This window comes from Lemur catta, chromosome 9 (assembly GCF_020740605.2).
Source record: "Lemur catta isolate mLemCat1 chromosome 9, mLemCat1.pri, whole genome shotgun sequence".
In the NCBI taxonomy this organism is placed as follows: Eukaryota; Metazoa; Chordata; class Mammalia; order Primates; family Lemuridae; genus Lemur; species Lemur catta.
This window is the reverse complement of record NC_059136.1, coordinates 51,432,465-51,451,746: the sequence shown is the minus strand read 5'-3', so window position 1 is coordinate 51,451,746 and position 19,282 is coordinate 51,432,465. Positions and strand designations below refer to the sequence as shown.

The following is a 19,282-nucleotide window of genomic DNA, read 5'->3' as shown; positions in this document are numbered from 1 at the left end:
GTACACAATATTATTCCTCATAAGAAAGTGTGAAGGATATATAGAAATTTCAGAGAATCACTCGGAATAAGTGTAACTCACGTTATTATCTATGGTCTCCTTTAACCTTGTGAGGTCTTCCATGGCTGCATCCCAATTCTGCATTAAGATTTCAGATGCCAGTTTTCCCCAGAGTGAACTTAAAGCATTTCTATCTGTTGCTGGAACCTATTTAAGCAATTATAATTAATTATATTGTGAGTACTCCGGAGGAAAAACAATGTATATTTTATACCTCACATATCCATCTAGCCTGCTAAAAAGACCTATAGCTTTCTACCCAAACTCTACTCCCTATTGGATCACACTAGTTTAACTGTTTCAAATAACTTAATTTACTAAAAATACCCAGGTCTTTATTATTCAGACTAAATCAGAAAATAAAGGGTAACCTTTAAAACTAGGGAACAGCAGCACCATCGTAGTGTAACACATTCAGATAATTTACATACAACTTATCAGATTTAAGGGACCTAAAACTTTAGAAACTAAGTTAGATTCATAGAAAATTTGTCACTAAAATCACTGGTATGAAGATAGGGAACATCAAGACTTCTGGGTCTCATTTACAATGTCATGAGAAATTACAACAAAAAACAATTCTAAATTATGACACAAATAGAAGGGGTTACAGAGATGGAGAGTAGGAAAAATCCAGGCCCACTGGTTGATAACAATTAAGTTATCAAAAGATTATGTAATAAGCAAAAGTTAATTTTCTCATATAATCCTACCAAAAATCCTATAAGGTAGGTGGTATTTTTTATCCCCTTTTCAATAGAAGAAGTAATGCATAGAGAGTGTAATTTGCCCAAAATTACACTTCTCATCGTGAAAGAAACAAATTTTATACCACAGCCTTAGCCTACAAAAAAGGAGGACTGAAGGCCATCCCTACTTTTTCTCTCCACTGGTGAAAGAGGGTCACAAACTCAAAATACTTATAAGGACTAGGCTAATAACAAACATGAGTAAAGCAGGACTCCCTAAGACAAGGCAACAGAAATAGGTAAAATGACTCTGAACTGATCATATGTGCTAAAGCAGCAGAAGCAAGTAAGGGTAGTGGAGGGAAAATACATTTCTGCACCTGAAGATGAAATTTTGGGTGTAATTTTTCACCAAAGCACATCATAGTATAAATGTCAAGCATGTATCATAATTCCAAGTTAAATGAAATTGTACATGCAGGACTAGAAATCCAACCACCAAGTACCCTGGCTCTACCAATTACTATTAATAGCTAAACAGTCTGTGCTTTAGCTTCCTCATCTGTAATATGGGGAGAGTAACAGAACTCACTTCAGTCGTTTAGTTTAAATGACATAATGCACGTAGCGATTACAACATCACCTGATAGAACTCAGTAAATCTGAGTTATTAAAATGAGAATGAAAATGATATCAGAGATAGACAGATATATAGATAGATAGATAGATAGATAGATAGATAGATCTATATATTTATCTAAAGGTGGGTAGATAAATCTAAACTTTGGGAACCATAAATAATACAGACTCAGCCTATACTGGATTCTTCCTTGAGCAAACTCTAAAAACAGGCAAATAACAGAGACTTATTTTGTAAATTAAATTTCAAAATGTATCCATGAAACCACTGGTTTTAATTATTATCACAAAGTACATCCACAATATAACTTGCATGTGCATATTCATGACAACTTTATTTGTAATAGACAACAACTAAAAGTAACCCAAATGTTCATCAATAGATAAATAAACAGATAATGGTATAGTTAAAGAATAAATTACTGCTGAGCAACAGAAAAAAAAAACCAAACTTCTGATATACACGATAACATGAATGAATCTCAAAAACTTGCTAGTAAAAATAAGCCAGACACAAACATACACACTATGTCGTTCCACCTGTATGAAATTCTAGAATAGGTAAAACTAATCTATAGGGACAGAAAGCAGATCAATGGACACCCAGGACCAGGAGTGGAATATGACTACAAAGTAGGTAAAAGGGGTCTTTCTGGGGTGACAGGAATATTCTTCATCTTGATTCAGTGGTAGCCACACAGGTATATGCATTTGTCAAAATTCACTGACATTAAACAATTCATTTATAAAAATCCATAAAATCATTTTAATTATAGAGGATAAAATGTGTAATCCTTATAAAAGAAAGGACATCTGAGTATTAAAATGTATCATGTCTAAGATGCTTTCAGTTTTAAGATACGTTATTATTTTATTTCCAAAACAAAAAACAACCTAGTCAAGATACATTCAGATGTTAAAATATGAAAAACCATGTCTGAAAGTCAACATTAAACAGCCATCTTTTACACCAACATTACATCAGGGTACATCAGAGCCAAAACTTCAGTAAAGATCCTAAAGCTTCCAAAAGTCGTCATTACTCAAGGAAAAAGTGCTTTTAAATAAGAATAGTATATACAAACAGTAGATGTATTTTAAATCCAGAGTGGAAAAAACAGCTACAAAATTTGATCACAAATAGTCCTGGCATCTAAAATCATTTTTATTTCAAATAGCAGCCGGGGCCGGGTGTGGCGGCTCAGACCTATAATCATAGCACTCTGGGAGGCCGAGGCAGGTGGATCACTTGACCTCAGGAGTTGGAGACCAGCCTGACTGAGCAAGAGCGAGACCCCACCTCTACTATTTAAAAAACAAAAACAAAAAGCCAAATAGCTGCTGTATTGGGGGATGGGTTATATTTTGGAGCTAGATCAAAGGCCATAGTGACGGCAGATTTAAAGAAAAACAATTAACAGTGTGGACTTTTTAAAATTTTGAGACAGTTTTGCTGTGTCACTTGGGCTAGAGTACCGTGGCACCATCATAGCTCACTGCTACCTCAAACTCCTAGGCTCAAGCGATCTTCCTGCCTCAGCCACCTCAGCCACCTTCGTAGCTAGGACTACAGGCATGAGCCACCATGCCTGGCTAATTATTAATATTTTCTTTTTTCTAGAGACAGAGTCTCACTATGTTGCCCAGGTTGGTCTCAAAGTCCTGGCCTCAAGCAATCTTCCTGCCTTGGCCTCCCAAAGTGCTGGGATTACAGGTGTGAGCCACCACTGCCTAGCTTAATAACTTTTAAAACATAAGTGCTCAAAAATTCCCACCAAACCTGTTCCACCATTTCATTTCAATTAACACACTTCCTGGAGTATAAGTCAAAGAAGTTTTACAAGCAAACAGAGTGTACCTAAACATTCCTCAATGTATTCTAAAATCCACCAAGTCTTTTTAAAATAAAGGCAGATTCTAGGGTCATACAGCTTTAATTTATACACCACTGACCTACAATAGGTCATTCAGAGAGTCAAATTCTAATCTTAGATCATAGTTACAATGGCTCTTTCATAGCTTATGTTTCCCTAACCATAGATTTAAAAGAATAACCAACCACCAGAATTCAGAAATTAAAAAAGGCCATTGCAAAAAAATAAAATTAAATAAAGTAAAACATTGACTTTTTTATCCCAAATCCAAAACAAGATTTTTAGACTTTCTATTAAAATTTCAAGCAAATACATAGATTTTATGGTAGTGCCTAAAATCAAAAGATAAATAATATAATCTATTCTTTAAACTTAGCTTTGTTAGCCTGCCAATATGCCAATTAGAAGCAAACAACTCCCACCTAACTCGAATGTTTTCTGGCACAAGATGTGACAAAAATTAAAGAATGAATTGTACATAACTTCTAAGAATCCCCAATAACTATATGTTGACTGCTTTTAATATAAAGCATATTAATTTTGTGTTCATATCATAGTATTTAATCATTCAATCAACATGTCACTTGAGTTCCAGCACAAGCTTTGTTAGGGCAATGAAAAATGTTAAAACTAATGCAGAATTTTTTTTAAGATAGGGAACTAACTTGTATGTTCATATTCTAAAAAAGTAAACATAAAAATTCCCCAAACCTTTAAGTATATACCTATCACTTATAGAAATTTTCAGATTATAAAACCATATTACATAAAAATAATGATACTATTAAAACTAGAATGTGTTACATGTGTTAGGATAAAAGCTTTTTGTTGCAGTGCACCAAGTTTCTTAATCCTCAAAAGGCTCATGTATACTACTCTGGCTAAACTCCATGTCATTACAGTTGGCTCTTCATACCAACTTGCTTTCAAGGGTGGATATGCTAGAAGCATTTCAATATCTGGATTTCCAGCAGTTACCTTCAGTTTCCATGTCTTAGCAAAATGGCACAGTCACTCACTGACCAACAACAATAAATTTACTGTGCTGGAATTCTAACATGACACTAAATCTTCATTCTCAAAATTCACTCCCAGCATTAACAAATGATATGAATAACCAACTCTTTTCAAGTACCTGTAATCATACCAGGCTTCTGATTTTACAATCCTGGTTTAAGCTGTTTACATTTCCAAAGTAATCAACTTTTGCTCTCCTAAATCTCTCGTAATATTCAAAGTAAAACTGATGGAATTTTCCGATAAGTCACTACAAGTTTAGCATCACTGTTTACCTTCAATGCACTTGCAAGCTAACCACAGCTAATCTGTAAATTAAGAATTCATCTATAAAAGGTAGCAAGAGAAAAATAATTTTTTCAAATCAAAGTTGGAAATAAACAGAAAAATCTTTATTTCTTTGAGAGATGGTGGATAGTTTTAAAAAATGAAGTTGTTTATGCAATTTCAGTGTAGGAATAACCTGAATCTAACACAAATCTTTCCCTCCCACCAAAAGGAAAATTAATTTCCTAGCAAATGACCAAAGACAGCAAGACATAAGTCTTTTTTTTGTGTGTGGCATGTGGAGCTAAAAGTGAAGAAAAAAGCACCAGAAAATAAAGACAAAAGAAACAAACTCTTCCAAGGTTGGAAGACAAAAAGTCTTTTCTGAACCTCTAGGATTAACTAGAGATATTAGAGACTTACATACTTGCTTACTAGTCCAAGTTAAATAACAAATTATAATTTCTCAAATGAGAAGCTAGTTAAAACAAGAATATTTTGACAACTCCAGAAGACACTTATCACAATTACCTAAATGGAAGACAGAATGCCAAAGAAGTCAGTTTGGAGGCCTGACTTTTAATCTGGCTTCACACAACTCTCCGTCTCTAACAAAAGCACCAAATCTATGAATTTGACAAACAGACAAATGACAGTAACAGGGTACTTTATGGTTAATAAGCATTTGAACTCATCTACACCCCCCATAATCAAAAAGCCATTGACCTTTTTATAATAGCTGAGGGCAAAGATAAATTTTTAAAAGTTACTATTAAGTCATAAAATATTTTAAATACCATCAGGATTCCACATAAAAGACTAAATTAAAGCAAGGAATAACAGACTTATTCAGTAACATTAAGCACCTACAATGTGCACCTACACTGTGCTGTAACATTATAACAAAACCATTACATGTTAGAATTCTGCTAATGCTAAAAATCATACAATTATACATAAAACAAGGACAAGTCAAATCTCCCTCTTTGAGGTCCTGACATAAGGTTTCCTGCTTCTGTTTTTTGCTTTTTCTTTTCTCCTTTGCCAACAACTATTGAAAACTTAATGGACAAACCCAAATTTATAGACATGTTACAAGAAAACAAGGGAATCCTACAAAAGAGAAAACAAATGAAAAAAAAAAAAATAAACTACTTACCAACACTCTAAAAAAATAAAGATATTCTGCTGCTCCGGAGTAATTCCCACATTCATATTGGAATTTTGCATATCTGTAGAGTGTATCTAAATATTCCTGCCTAAACTAAAAAGAAAAAAAAAAAGTTCCATTTGTTATTGAGTCTTAAAATTCCAATCTACTTCTTTAAATGACCCTGGAAGTCAATTCTTTCAAAGACTCCTAAAAGTTGCCACCAAAAATAAATATCATGATCAGAGATTCCTTTGACTTATAAAATATACATTAGGAATTTAACACTCACAATTTTGACCTCAAAGAATTATGAATTGTAGAGATATCTACTTTGTTGTGATACAAATTTAAATTGCAGCTGATGGTCTGGTGTATGAGTCCCTCAGCTGGTGACAGCTTAGCCAACTACCAAACATATGCATCCTTGTAAGTTTTTGTGGTTCTATACAAATAACGTGTACAGTAAACTTTTATTCTGTGGCCCCAAAATAACACCGACTTTTAGAGTTAATGATGTAAGCACAATGAAAAATAAAAGAAACCTAAGAGAAGGGCTCCAAAGTAGAACATTAACAAACCCACCAAATATTCTATGAAAACCAGAAAGAAAAATGTGCATAGTGGTCAGCAAGTCTCTTATCATAGTAATTGTTAAATGAGAGAGAAAACTTGAATGCAAGTTAAAGAACTAATTATACACAAAGCCTCATACTCTTATACTTTGAGTTAACACAAGTGAAATGAGATTGAAAGATGGCTAGGAAAGCTTATAACATTTGTTTGTGAATCTAGGGATTTATGAAGACCTTGATAATTACAAGGACTGCTGTATTCCACAAGGCAGCCAAAGTATTACTTAATTCTATTGCTGAAAGCATTTCTAATTCAACTTTAGTTCTGTCTTTACTTAGTTGTTAATCCATAAGAAAAGGTATCCTGTGCCCTATAACAACTAGTTTGCTGTTGGGACTAATGTAAAATGCAAACTATTATAATTCTGTAATAAATATAATAATATAAAATATAATAAAATCTTTGAGAATTTCTATTATCTAAAGGTGAGTATAAGCATGTATTTTCTTATCAGCGCCAATTTTTAAAAACTGAAGTTTTGAAAAACATACCAGATATTACATTTAATAAATTAATCTGGGAATTATATTCCTAGACCAAGCCATGAACCTATCTGTATAGACAAGTCTTTAATCAGCCTTATTAAAACATGACAATTTTAAAACATTTTTAAAAATAAGGCTTACACCATGCTTGTCCGCCAGGTAGTCAAACAGCATCCGACCATCCCTAATAATAAAAAACAAAAATTATTATATTTTACAGGGCCTAGAAAACAAAATGAGCATATCCAACTTCTAAGTTATTACCTGCACAAAGCTGCTTTAAATATTTTAATACTTACAAACACTAGAAAATAAGACTTCCAGAAGAAAATAAACAGAACACAATACATGTTTTGAACATAAGTAATAAGTTAACAAGGGGAATTACAAACTTTAAAGTTCACTTTGATTTCTTTAGCCCTAATTGAAAATTATATGTTCTGTTTCACCACATCTAACCTAAGGCCTTTGGAAGTTTTTTAGGTAATAAAACCAAAGCATATGACTACTTTTATAGTAAGGTCAGTAGTCTACTTAGGTGGTAATCTATGAGGATGGGATTTGCTCTATGAGATTACATTCCTAATAGATAATATATTCTTATTATAGAATACAGACTGAAAAAATTATACAAACTAGAAGAAACTAATACTACAAATAAATGTCCCCTTTCCTCAATCTGTTAATATTTTTCACAAGGACAATGATTTAGCAAATTTGCAAGATCATGCCTGACTTACGTGGTATCTATGCTACATACCCTATGTAATTATTGTTTATAATAAACTGCCAAATAATGCAATTTAACTTTCCTTAAATTAGCTTTGCACTAACTTGAGACGCTGGTAGAACAGTAAAAGACAAACTTTTGACAAAGACACCAAGGGACAAGGGACAGATGGGCACAGTTGCTCACCTTATTAGCATTTTCAAAAATTGAATTATTTTCTTACCCTTTTTCGCAATAAAGAATATGTGTAGCATGTCTTTGGGAGCATAATTTTACTTGAAGATGTAACAGGGAGGGAATATGTGCCCATTAAAATTAATATGGGTATAATACTGAATATGAAATGTGCATGGAATTAACATAAAAAGATTTTTTAACCACTTAACACTTACTTGCTGTGGATCATAATGAATAACTTTATGCTATACTCTTTATACCAGTTACATAATCATTGTATCTGCTGGCTGATTGAATATTTCTGGTAAAGTGTGAAAAGTACAATACTGTATATTCAATGAAATTAAAAAAGGGAAGATAATCAGGGAGAGGTTATTACTTTGAAAATAGGTAGTTTACAAGTGTAATAAGATTACAAGTTTATAACACACAATCCTTTCATTTATCTCCAATTTAGCGCTTATCAAGAAACTAATATTTGTTGAACACATCTACCTTTATCTTATTCATACCCTAATCCTCTTACTTCCTAGTCTTTAAGTGACTAAACTAAAACATCCTTAATTTTCTGTTGTACTCTAACATCTGGATTATTTCAGCTGTCCCTTTGTGAGCACTTATATGTGACTTAAAGGTCTATATTAATAATTATTCATCATATTCTAAGAGCACAGAAGTAGCTTATAATACACACACACAGCTATACAGCTATTTTTATTATTTATAAATAGCTATATAACTCTATGTGAATATGTATATACGCGCGCATGTGTGTGTGTACATATATATATATATATATATATATATATATATATATATATATATATATATATATCTGTGTATCCAGTCATCCCTTAGTATCCACAAGGGATTGGTTCCAGGACCCTGCATGGATAACAAAATCCACAGATGCTAAAGTCCCGTATATAAAATGGTGTAGTATTTGCATATAACCTACACACATCCTCCTATGTATTAATACTTTAAATCATCTCTATATAACTTTTATCTAACACAATGTAAATGCTATGTAAATAGCTGTTATATGATATTTTTAATTTGTATTATTTTTTATTGGTGTGTTGTTGTTCTTTATTGGTTTTTTTTCCCCCAATATTTTTGATCTGTGGTTGGTTGACAAGGAACCCGTGGATACAGAGGGTCAAGATATATACGGGGTATAATACAGCATAGTATGGTATGTTATAGTACAGCAATGTAATTGTGTAGTATTGTTACTTTTCTAAAAATATCTGGTAATACTTTCTCACATCACAAAAGAAAACTTATAGCCAATCTCTAAAAATTTGGTTTGAACACATATTATAGAAGACATGAAACAACACATACTAAAGGTGGAACATATTAACAATCTTCAGCAATTCTTCAAGTGAATATATTAGTAGCTAAGATTTATCACAATGGTAACACTCAATTTTAGCAGGTGATTTACTTTAAACATTTCTAATAACTCAAAGGGCTTCATTTAGTGACATGTATTAAGTCAGACTAAGGTAACATGCTTTCTTTGGAAACCAAACAATAAGTCTATTTCTAGCTAAGGGGAAGTTAGAAATAAAATAATCTTACCAGCTCCACACTATCCTCCTTGGGCTGGGCATCAAGGTTGGAAGGATATAATTTATAACCTTATTAGCAAGTGATAAAGCGAGCTCAGGTTTCTCTTACAGTAAGCAACCCATGTGATCTAGGTATTGCTCAGGCACAGGGTTTCTTGACTGACATTTTGGGTTGAAAAATTCTTTGTTGAGGAGTGGTGGGAGGGATGCTTGTTGTCCTATGCACTTAGGATGTTTAATAGCATTTCTGGCCTCTACTTGCTAGGTGCCAATAGCACCCCTCCACTTGTGACAATAAAAAATGTCCCCAGACATTACTAAATGTCCCCTGGCAAGGAGAGAGGGAGTAAAACTGCTACAGCATAATGAGGTAAGGGTAACTGGTTTTTAAAAAAAATTAGCATTCACATTTATTGTTAAGAAATATTGGCCCCTACAAAATAAAGACAAATGAAAATAAACAAATGGATAAAGCAATCATTTAAACTATGAACTTTTACTATGAGATACTAAAGTTTGAATTAACATTTGTATTAATCCAGAAAAGAAAATTTTTAGAATTCAAAATTAAGAAGAGGTTACCTGGTTGACTGCATTTGTCTTGTAGTTTCTGGATCTTCAAACATCTTCACAATTGGTTCTGTTTCTGCCTGAAGCTGTTTCAGTTGTGCAACAACTGTGGTTCTTTTTTCTCTCAAAGCTAATTCAAAATGTAGAAGAGTATATAATGTTAAGGAATGTTAAACTGTACTGCTCACCGTTGAGAATGTCTGGAAAATTTTCAATTTACTTAAACTATACATATATTTATTTAACCCCCAATATATTCACATGCCAAGAACCACCAACTCAGTAACTTCCCCAGATCCACAATTTCTTCTAAACTGCAAAGTCACATAAAGGAAGAGGGAATGCTCTTCCTACTCTTAAGGGACACTGGAGAACATACAGCCTGGGGTGAGGGCGGGGATACAAAAGAGAGAGAGGAGGAAACTCTCTGAAGAAGGGAAAACTCCAGCTTGTATATTTATATCCATTTTAGTACCTGTTCAATGTTTTATCATGTGGTGTTTCATAAAAATAAAAGCACCGGACAACCCCTCCCCAAAGAAACAACTATACAACTATCATTTAAGTCTCCATTTCAGAGACTTCATTCCAAGTGGTTTTATATTTGTTCCCATTTAATTCTCTTAGGTGAATATTATCCCAGAGTTTCTGAACAAAGGCTCAGAGGGGTTTACATGTTATTACTACAGGTTATCAATTAGGTTGAATGGAATTCAAATCCAGTCAATAATCTCTTTTAACTATCTATCCAGTTCTCTAACACATCAATGCTTTCTTGAGAAACTAAGAAAGTTTACTTTTTCATCACAAATTCAAATTTAAAGAAGAGCTGCTGTTATAGGAAACTATAAATCAAAAAGATGATCATGTTTAATGTAATCATTTCCATGCTATATATTAGAAAGTACATTCTAGGATAGCATTTCTCAAACACAGAAGGGCGGAATCTATGATCAAACTCTGAGAAATGTCAATTTGAACAGAGTAAACTGTATTTCTTTACTGACAGAGTTCTTGGAACCTTTGAAAATGCTATGTGTATGAAAGAAATGATATAGTAGTATTTCCCAAACTTATGGGACCACTTTTTTTTAACATTTAGTACCACAGAAACCAAGGGTTTAGAAAACACTGTATCACAGTAGTTCTCCAACTTGAATCATAAGCATGACTTTGATAACACATAGTATGAACTGAAGGTATTTGACGACCATGCTTTAAAGTATAAATAGTTTCACTTCTTTCACAGAGAGAAAATAATATACTTTAGAAGACATGTAACGTTTATATTATCTTTCACCCAAAGAACTTTAAAATCACTCAAATTAAGCCTTTTGGCTAAAGCTCTTTAATAAATCACAAAACTTTAATACACACGTCCTCAGTTCAGAAGACAAACCTCCGTTCTAATGACAAAACTTACCATGAGGAATATCATCAGAATAAAGGTTTTTGTATACATCCATAGCAAAGTCTACCATGTTGGTATCACTAAGAAGATCCAACTTCCCTTGTAATAATTCTTTTTCATTATATATCTGCAAGAGAAAATTACTTTCTAATGAATACATTTAAGTTCCCCAAATAACTGAGTAAAACTAAGATTAGTTTACCTGGAAACATATTTCATGCAATACTCTTTTTAATAAAGTATTATAAACTATTACTTTTTCTAAAATATTACAAACTATTAATTCCCCCTCTTGTAACAAAAATGGCAAGCAATATATAAAGCAACCAACCTACAGTTATAAAAATATTTTACTTAACTAAACATTTCAAAATGAAGGCAATTTTACACTATAAAGCCATTCCCACCTACTTCTGGTTTACACTGTCTTATTTTTTATGTGTCCCCATAAACCATCTCTTAACCTTTCTAAACAAGACTGTATATAAATAAACAAATAAAAAAATCACAACATCTCTACTACAAAGCACATATAGCTGTCTCCTCTCCACATCCAGGTCATTAGGAATAGACTCAAATTTTTTACCTTTTTAGTATTTCTCACATCCACATGCCACCCATCTCTCCTTGATGTGGCCTCTCCTTTACCCCCACACATTTTTTGCTCATTAAATAGTTAAAATCCTTTATAATGCTTCCGTATCCACATCTTTCAAACAAAACCAGTACCCATCTTTAAGCCAACTATGTCATAACAGGTTTTTGCTTTGCAAAAAGTTCAAGAAATATAATTTAAAGCACAGTTCAGGGACCAAATAGATACAAACACAAACTCACATAAACATGAAGTGTATTGAGCAACACGTAAGAATTCTACACAGCAATATTCAGGGAGAGAGATGCTTCAGCAAAAGACAAGATTTTTATACTGAATTTAATTTTGCAAGAAAGAAAAACCCAGAAAGGTGTCACAATATTTCACTGTTCATAAGAAAAGATGAAGGTGGTCAAATGGTATAGTCAAGAGAGCAAAACTGAACCTTCCAAACTACATACAGAACTCCCATTGAAATGGCTAAAAGATTAACAGGCACTTCACAAGAGGATAATCAAATGGCTGATAAATATATGAAAAGGTTCCCAACTTCATTAATCATACAGAAAATGCTTATTAAAGCCACAATAAAAACTAAAAAGACCGACTGACAATACCAGTGTTGGTGTGGATGTAGAGTAAACTGGAAGACTCGTACTCTGCTGGCAGGAGTACAACCACTTTGGAAAACAGTTTTTATCTCCTAAAGCCAAACACTTTTTGACTCATCAATTCTGCTCCTAGGTACTGAAAAGAAATGAGTGCATATATTAAACATATCTTTCCAAAAATGCTCACAGCAGCATTATTTGTGATAGCCAAGTAAGTCTATCAATGTTAGAATGAATAAAGAAATCGCAATATACTCATATAATGGATTGACATACAGTACTGAAAAACTACTGCTATCCTACAAACTTGGATGACTCTCATTATGTGGAGTGAAAAAAGTCATACAAAGCAGTACATGGTGGTGAATGCTTAATTCCATTTACATGAAAATAAAAAATAGGCAAAATGAATCAGACTACAGAGCTTACTTTTGGGATGTGTGAGCAACGACTGAGAAGGATCAGAAGGAAGATTTATTAGAATGTTGTAATATTTTAGTAAGTGAACCAGATTTTATCTCACTCCCTAAAACTCTCACTGCCTTTTGTGGTAGTCAGAAAAATATGTTCACTGTTCACTTTGAAAAAAAGGTCACTGACCAGTATATTTATATTGGTGTAATTTTATGAATGAATGTTATACCTGATAAAAATTTTACACTTGAAAAATCTTTACTTCCTGTCAGTTTGTCCTATAGAAACCCAATCTTAAACGAACACATCATTTTCTTAGCATGCCAGCTCTCCTCAGCACCCCACTAATAGCTTTTAATTTGCCACGTCCCTCCCCACAGTAGATTCAAGAGTGTAGCTCCTCTGCCATCAGACCTTACTGGCCTGTTCTTAATTCTATACCTGCCTCTCAATTCAACCTCTCAATAGGCAAAAAGAGCAGAAAGCAAAAACTTTAGACTTTGTGAAGCAAAAATTAAGGATACTATGTAAGTACTTACATGACAAGAGAAAAACAAATTTCCACAATTTTTTAAAAACTTTTGAAATAAAAAAGATAATACTAATGGAGTAAAATTTTTGTAATACAGGGGTCTACTAATGACAATAGAACTAACTCCTTTGGGGAAGGAAATATTTCACTCAATTGTGGTATAAAGTTAATGTTCTATAATTACAAATGTTCATCTGTTAAAAACTATTCTTAGCTCACAAACCATACAAAAACAGGCTGTTTTGGTTCCCAGGCTTTGGTTTGCTGATACCAGGTCTAACAACCTCTTAAAAACAGTTTGTACGTTTTAACAGATTAAGAATCTTCTTTTGCCATCTCTTCCTCTGCTGTCATCCTTCACAAATACACTATATTGATGATTCTTTAAAAGCTCATGCCTTAAAAGTCCTTTATCCCACAAATTTCATCCAGTATCTTATCTCTAAGGATTCCAACTTAAATTTATCACCCCTTCCACTATTATTATTAAAATGCTTCGCTATTCTCATCAGACCTTCTGCCCTTTCCAATTTTTAAACAGTCTATTTGGTGTCACTTTCTACCTTAGTTTGGATATCATTATTAGCTATTTCAAAGATGTTCTCTTTACCTGTCATTGATTCCTTCGGTCTATTTTCTACAACCACATACAATTCAATGCTACTCTCTAGCTCTGAAAAAAAGTCATTTATTTTCTAGATTCTGGCCAAGAACAACTAGAAAATGCTGCAAAACTAGGCAACGTTATTCAATCACGTTTCTCCTTTTCTCTGATCAGCAATCCTTTTCATTAATCTCTAAATGACACTTATCTACAAGCCCACGCCGAAACATTTCTATACTACTCCAATAACCTTTCACTGCTCCCCTCTTTCTGAGAATGACTATCGTTAGCTCTATAATGTATGATTTCCAATCTCATTTGGGTCCTCCACCCTTACCAAGCTTTGTACTTGTCTTTGATCAGCTTTCACCATTTCCAGTTCTTAGCTCAGTCTCCGAAACCCCCACTGCCTCTTGTCCCCCTACAGGATGATGGCCTAGTCTCCCTACAGAAAACATTTACCAGTACTCACTCTGTCCCAGAAGAGGTTAAGTGCTTTATATACACTATTTCAAGTAATTTTTCTAACAACCCCATGAGATTAGTGGTAGTGTCAACATTTTATTCCTAAGAAAAGATTTAGCGAAGAGGTTAAAGGAATCTGATCTCAAGCGCACAGAGGTATTAAATGACAGAACCAGGAGCCCAATCCAGGTTCAAATTCAGAGCCCAGAGTCCTGAATGCTATACTATCTGGCCTTCCACTTCACATGAGAATAAAGTACAGTGAGACACAAATATGTATTCAATCATTTATTGAATCATACAAAGTTTTTGTGCCAGACTCTATTTTATGTGCTGAGAACACAGCACAGAATAAAACAAAGTTCCTACTCTCATGGAGCTTATATTCTGATACACTACAAATACATGAAATTGTTATTCTTTTATTGCAATACAGTATAATTCCCTCTTATCCACAGGCAAAACATTCCAAGACCCTAGGGGATGCCTGAAACCCCAGATAGTACCAAACACTATATATACTGTTTTTTCCCTATACATACATACCTATATAAATTTTAATTTATAAATTAGGCACAGTAAGAGGTTAACAACAATAATAATAGAAAAATTAAGTAAAGTAAAGGTTACTTGAACATAAGCACTTTGATACCAAGACAGATCTGATAACTCAGACAACTAAGGGACTAATGGGCAGATAGTATACACAGTGGGAAGCATACACACAGTGGAAGCTTTGGACAAAGGGATGATTCACAACTGATGGAGCGGGAAGACAAGAGATTTCATTCTTCTACTCAGAACATTGCATTATTTAAAACTTATGAATTGCTTACTTCTGGAATTTTCCATTTAGTATTTTCAGATCTCGATTGACCACAGGTCACTGAAACTTTGGAAATCAAAACCATGGATAACGGAGGACTGCTATACCCTCATGCATCATAAGCACTGACTCTATTCTAACCATCTAGCCTTCAAGACTCAAAGCCTTTCCTACTCAAACTCCATTTTGCTCACTGAAGATAACAGAATCTCAATTTTGATAATACCTCTCTGAAATTTATTTCTTTTTGTCCTCTATCAAAGACATTCAACTCTAAAGGATAGGTAAGATTTTTAGTGTTGAGATGTGTAGCTTTTACCTTGGATTTCTCACAATTCCATGGCCCTACACAGATGACCCTCAAGCAACACGAGTTTGAACTGCTTGGCTCCACTTACACAGAGATTTTCAGTAAAAGTTATACTAAGTGTGTTCCTCCCCTTCCACCTCCTCCATCTGTTACCCTTCAGACAGCAGACCAACCCCTCCTCGATCTATTCAAGGTGAAGATGACCAGGATGAAGACATTTATTATAATCCACTTTCACTTAATGAACAGTAAATATATTTTCTCTTCCTTACAATTCTCTTAATAACTTTCTTTTCCCTTAGTTTATTGTAAGAATATAGTATATAATACATATAACATAAAATGTGTGTTAGTCAACAGTAGGCTATTAGTAAAGTTTTGGGGGAATCAAAAGTTATATGTGGATTTTTGACTGCATGGGGATTGGTGCCCATAACCCCCCAGTTGCTCAAGGGTCAAACGACTTAGTAATTGCTAAATAAATACTCCAGCATCTGTCTTCGTCTTGGTGCATTACAGCTATCTTACCAATATTCTCTCCAAGGAGACAGATATGAGGTGATTATTTTCCACTGATTCTAAACTGCAATTCATAGTTTTGGTCTTGCCCTATGAAAAACTAATTTACACTAACATATTCTTCCCTCTGTCTGCCTTGAAAAATCAAAGTGTAAAGAATACAAAAATATTAACTTCAGAAGCATTTCTACAAGGAGCTGGTAAAGGATTTCAAAGTATGGTACTTTTCTTTTTCCTTGATCTTTAGTGAATTATCCTCACTTATCCGGAAACAAGGCAGACTGGAACATTTTATTTAAACTCTAAAATATAGATGTTATAAAAAAAATCAAGGCAAAAAATATATCTTTTGAAAACAGAAGTTCTATATTGCAAGACATTTCTGGACATTTATTGAAAATGAACTTTGCTGTTCCCTAAAATCAACACGTTTAGAGTTGTCTACATGTGTTTAGAAAAGGTTTATGATTATGAGGATTATACCTGTGATAAACCAAAACTGCCTCGAAGCTTTGAAAGTTATCAGAACAAATTAACCTATATTTATAGGACTTTCCTGTTTTACTACTGTTGAGACGTGCAAAATCCATTCCTCAAAACTAGAGTTCTCTAGGTAGACTTGTCATCTGGTTCCAGAAACAGAACTCAATTATTTTTCCAGCCAAAATTCTAATTCCTTCATCATAGCAATATTACTTTGCTGTAATTATTAAAATACATCAGTTTCCCAATAAACTCAAGGTATAACTAACTTCGGTATTTCCTTAAGCCCAATCTTTCTTTTAAGCCCAATAAAACTTCTAGAACTGAGAGACATGCTGTAAAATGAAGTTCCAGAACTTCATATTTATTCATGGTATCTTGAGTAAACAACTGAACGTTAATGGCCAATTCAAATCACAAGTCTGTACATCTACATACTGGAAAACAAATTTTAAGTTAAAGATTGTAGGATTTTTTTTGGAGGGTCCCCGCCCCTATCTGACGAAATAAGGCTACTGTTCTAGGAAGTGGCTACTTATCAAAGGCAAGAAAAACTCAACGCAAAGAATTCACAGTTTCAAGGGTTTTAAAGTGGTAGATATTTCTTGTAACTGTAAGAAAATCAGTCCAAACGACCCGGCATGCAAAAACCCATAACCAAGCCCTCTCTTCCCGCAGTTCCCAAAAGAAAAATCAAAAGCTCTAACACCACTCAAAGCTGCTTTTTGAAAGCCGGCCTGAGGCGAAGCTCTAGCGTTCGTTACTCCGGCGAAGCCGGGGACGCAGCTTCCGAGAGGAACTGACGTGGGCGGCGCTCGGGTCCCGGCATCTCAACGAGTGAAGCAGAGACGTCTTTCTCCCCTGACTTCATACCATCACTTCACTCTTCCTCACCGCCAAATTCTGCGGAATTACCAACTGGAACCTCGCTAAACTGCCAGCAGGTCCTTACTGTCTGGCCAGGAACCACTCGCGACCGTCTCGCACACGTGCCAGGCCCGCCGCCGCCGCCGCCGCGTTTGGGCCTCGCCCAACACCTCCCCCGCGCCCACGCCTTCCGCGCGCTCAGAGACCCCCTCACCTCCTTTACAGACAGAAACTCAAGGAGCGGAAAGACCAGATGCCGATCCAAAAAGTGCGCGATGCGAGTAGTCAAGTCGTACTCCGCCATCTTGCCAAAGAAAAGGAAAGTCTGTGCTCACTAAAACTTTATTGATACCTCCACCAAACAGACAGACCCCGTACCGCGCATGCGCAGTGATTAAGCTGGCCTAGGGAAAGGGGCGGGGTTCAGCCCGGGGCGCGCTGAGAACACTGGCGCATGCGCGCGGGTCCTCCCTCCTTCCCTCCCTGTGGGCGACTCTGGGTTGGGGCGTGAGCTGCGGGCGCAATTTCTTCGGTTTGTAAGTTTGTCGGTATCGTGTTTGTACTGTTGGCCTACGATCTATCAATCAGTGGCCTGTAATCCATTCTATTAATAAGTACTGAAAGCTCAGAATTGCTGACCCAATGTCGACTGTATTGCGATGCACCGAAAGACAAGATGAGGCCCTGCTTAGGGGGAATATCTGAGCTTTCGTTTGGCACACAGTAATCGTTTTGTAAGCATTTGTTAAATTAAAGTGAGGATGGGTTTCTAGACAGAAAATAAGTGAAAAGATTTCAGATCCTCCTAACAGCCATAATTTGGTGGGGTTAGTTGTGTTGGGCCTATTTAATTAGGCAAGAGAAAACAGATGGGAATTAGGATGATTAGAGAAAGTTCAGATGGAAATTAAGGTGGTTAGAGAAAACTATGATAGGATAATAATTTAGCTGAGAATTGCAGTAAGAGAAAAAGGTGACTAAAATTGGAGCCGGTGTAGAAACATGTCTGTTGGAAGGCACAGCAAAGACAAGGGCCATGAGACAGGACAGGAAAAGACTCGGTGTGTTTCAAAAACGGAATGTTCTGTGTGACAGGAAAGTGAAGTTAAAGAGGTTGAAAAGGACCAGGTCATGACTATAGTAAGAAATGTGGATTTTTTTTTTCTTAAGTGCTCTGAAGACTCCTTTGCTAGTTCTCTTGTTTGGGCCTTTTCATTTTGGAGTTCCCCAGGGGTCTTGGGCCTCTTCTCCATCTAGACCAATACACTAATGATAACATCCACTCTAATGTGTAATTAGGCAACATACACATTGACAACTCCCAAATTATAGCCGCAGTACTGACTGTTAGTCCCAGACTCATGTGTACCCACATTTCAACATAAGCTTGTCCCAAACCAAACCCACACATAGCTTGCCAAGACCTGCTCCATCTGCGTTCTTCACCTCAGTGAATGGCAACTCCATCTGTACGTCTCTTCAGACCCCAAAGCTCAGAATCATCCTTTACTTTTCTCTTTATCTTACACTCTACATGAAATCCATCAACAAACCCTTTGGTTCTAACTTTTAAGGCTAATTCAGATCCAAACAGTTCATACCACCTCCAAAGTTACATCCCTAGTCTAAACCACCATCACTCTCATTTTGATTTTTGGAGTAGGCTTTTCACGCATCACCTTGCTTCCCATCTTTTCCTCCTGTGCTTTTTCCTTCATGCAGCAGTCAGAGTGACTTTTTTTTTTCTAAGACAGGGTCTCACTCTGTCACC

General features: G+C 35.0%; 1 protein-coding gene across 1 annotated transcript in view; it reads right to left on the bottom strand.

The window, feature by feature from the left end:
• EIF3E (eukaryotic translation initiation factor 3 subunit E) overlaps positions 1-17,912 on the bottom strand; it is a 43,953-nt gene extending 26,041 nt beyond the window's left edge. Inside the window, exons 1-6 of the mRNA XM_045560907.1 lie at positions 17,726-17,912; positions 11,298-11,412; positions 9,887-10,004; positions 6,959-7,001; positions 5,706-5,810; positions 82-207 (exon numbers count right to left, since the gene is read on the bottom strand). Coding sequence (XP_045416863.1) covers positions 82-207; positions 5,706-5,810; positions 6,959-7,001; positions 9,887-10,004; positions 11,298-11,412; positions 17,726-17,815 — 597 coding nt within the window. The 5' untranslated portion in view covers positions 17,816-17,912. The remainder of the gene's footprint in view (positions 1-81; positions 208-5,705; positions 5,811-6,958; positions 7,002-9,886; positions 10,005-11,297; positions 11,413-17,725) is intronic.
• Positions 17,913-19,282: the final 1,370 nt, after the last annotated feature.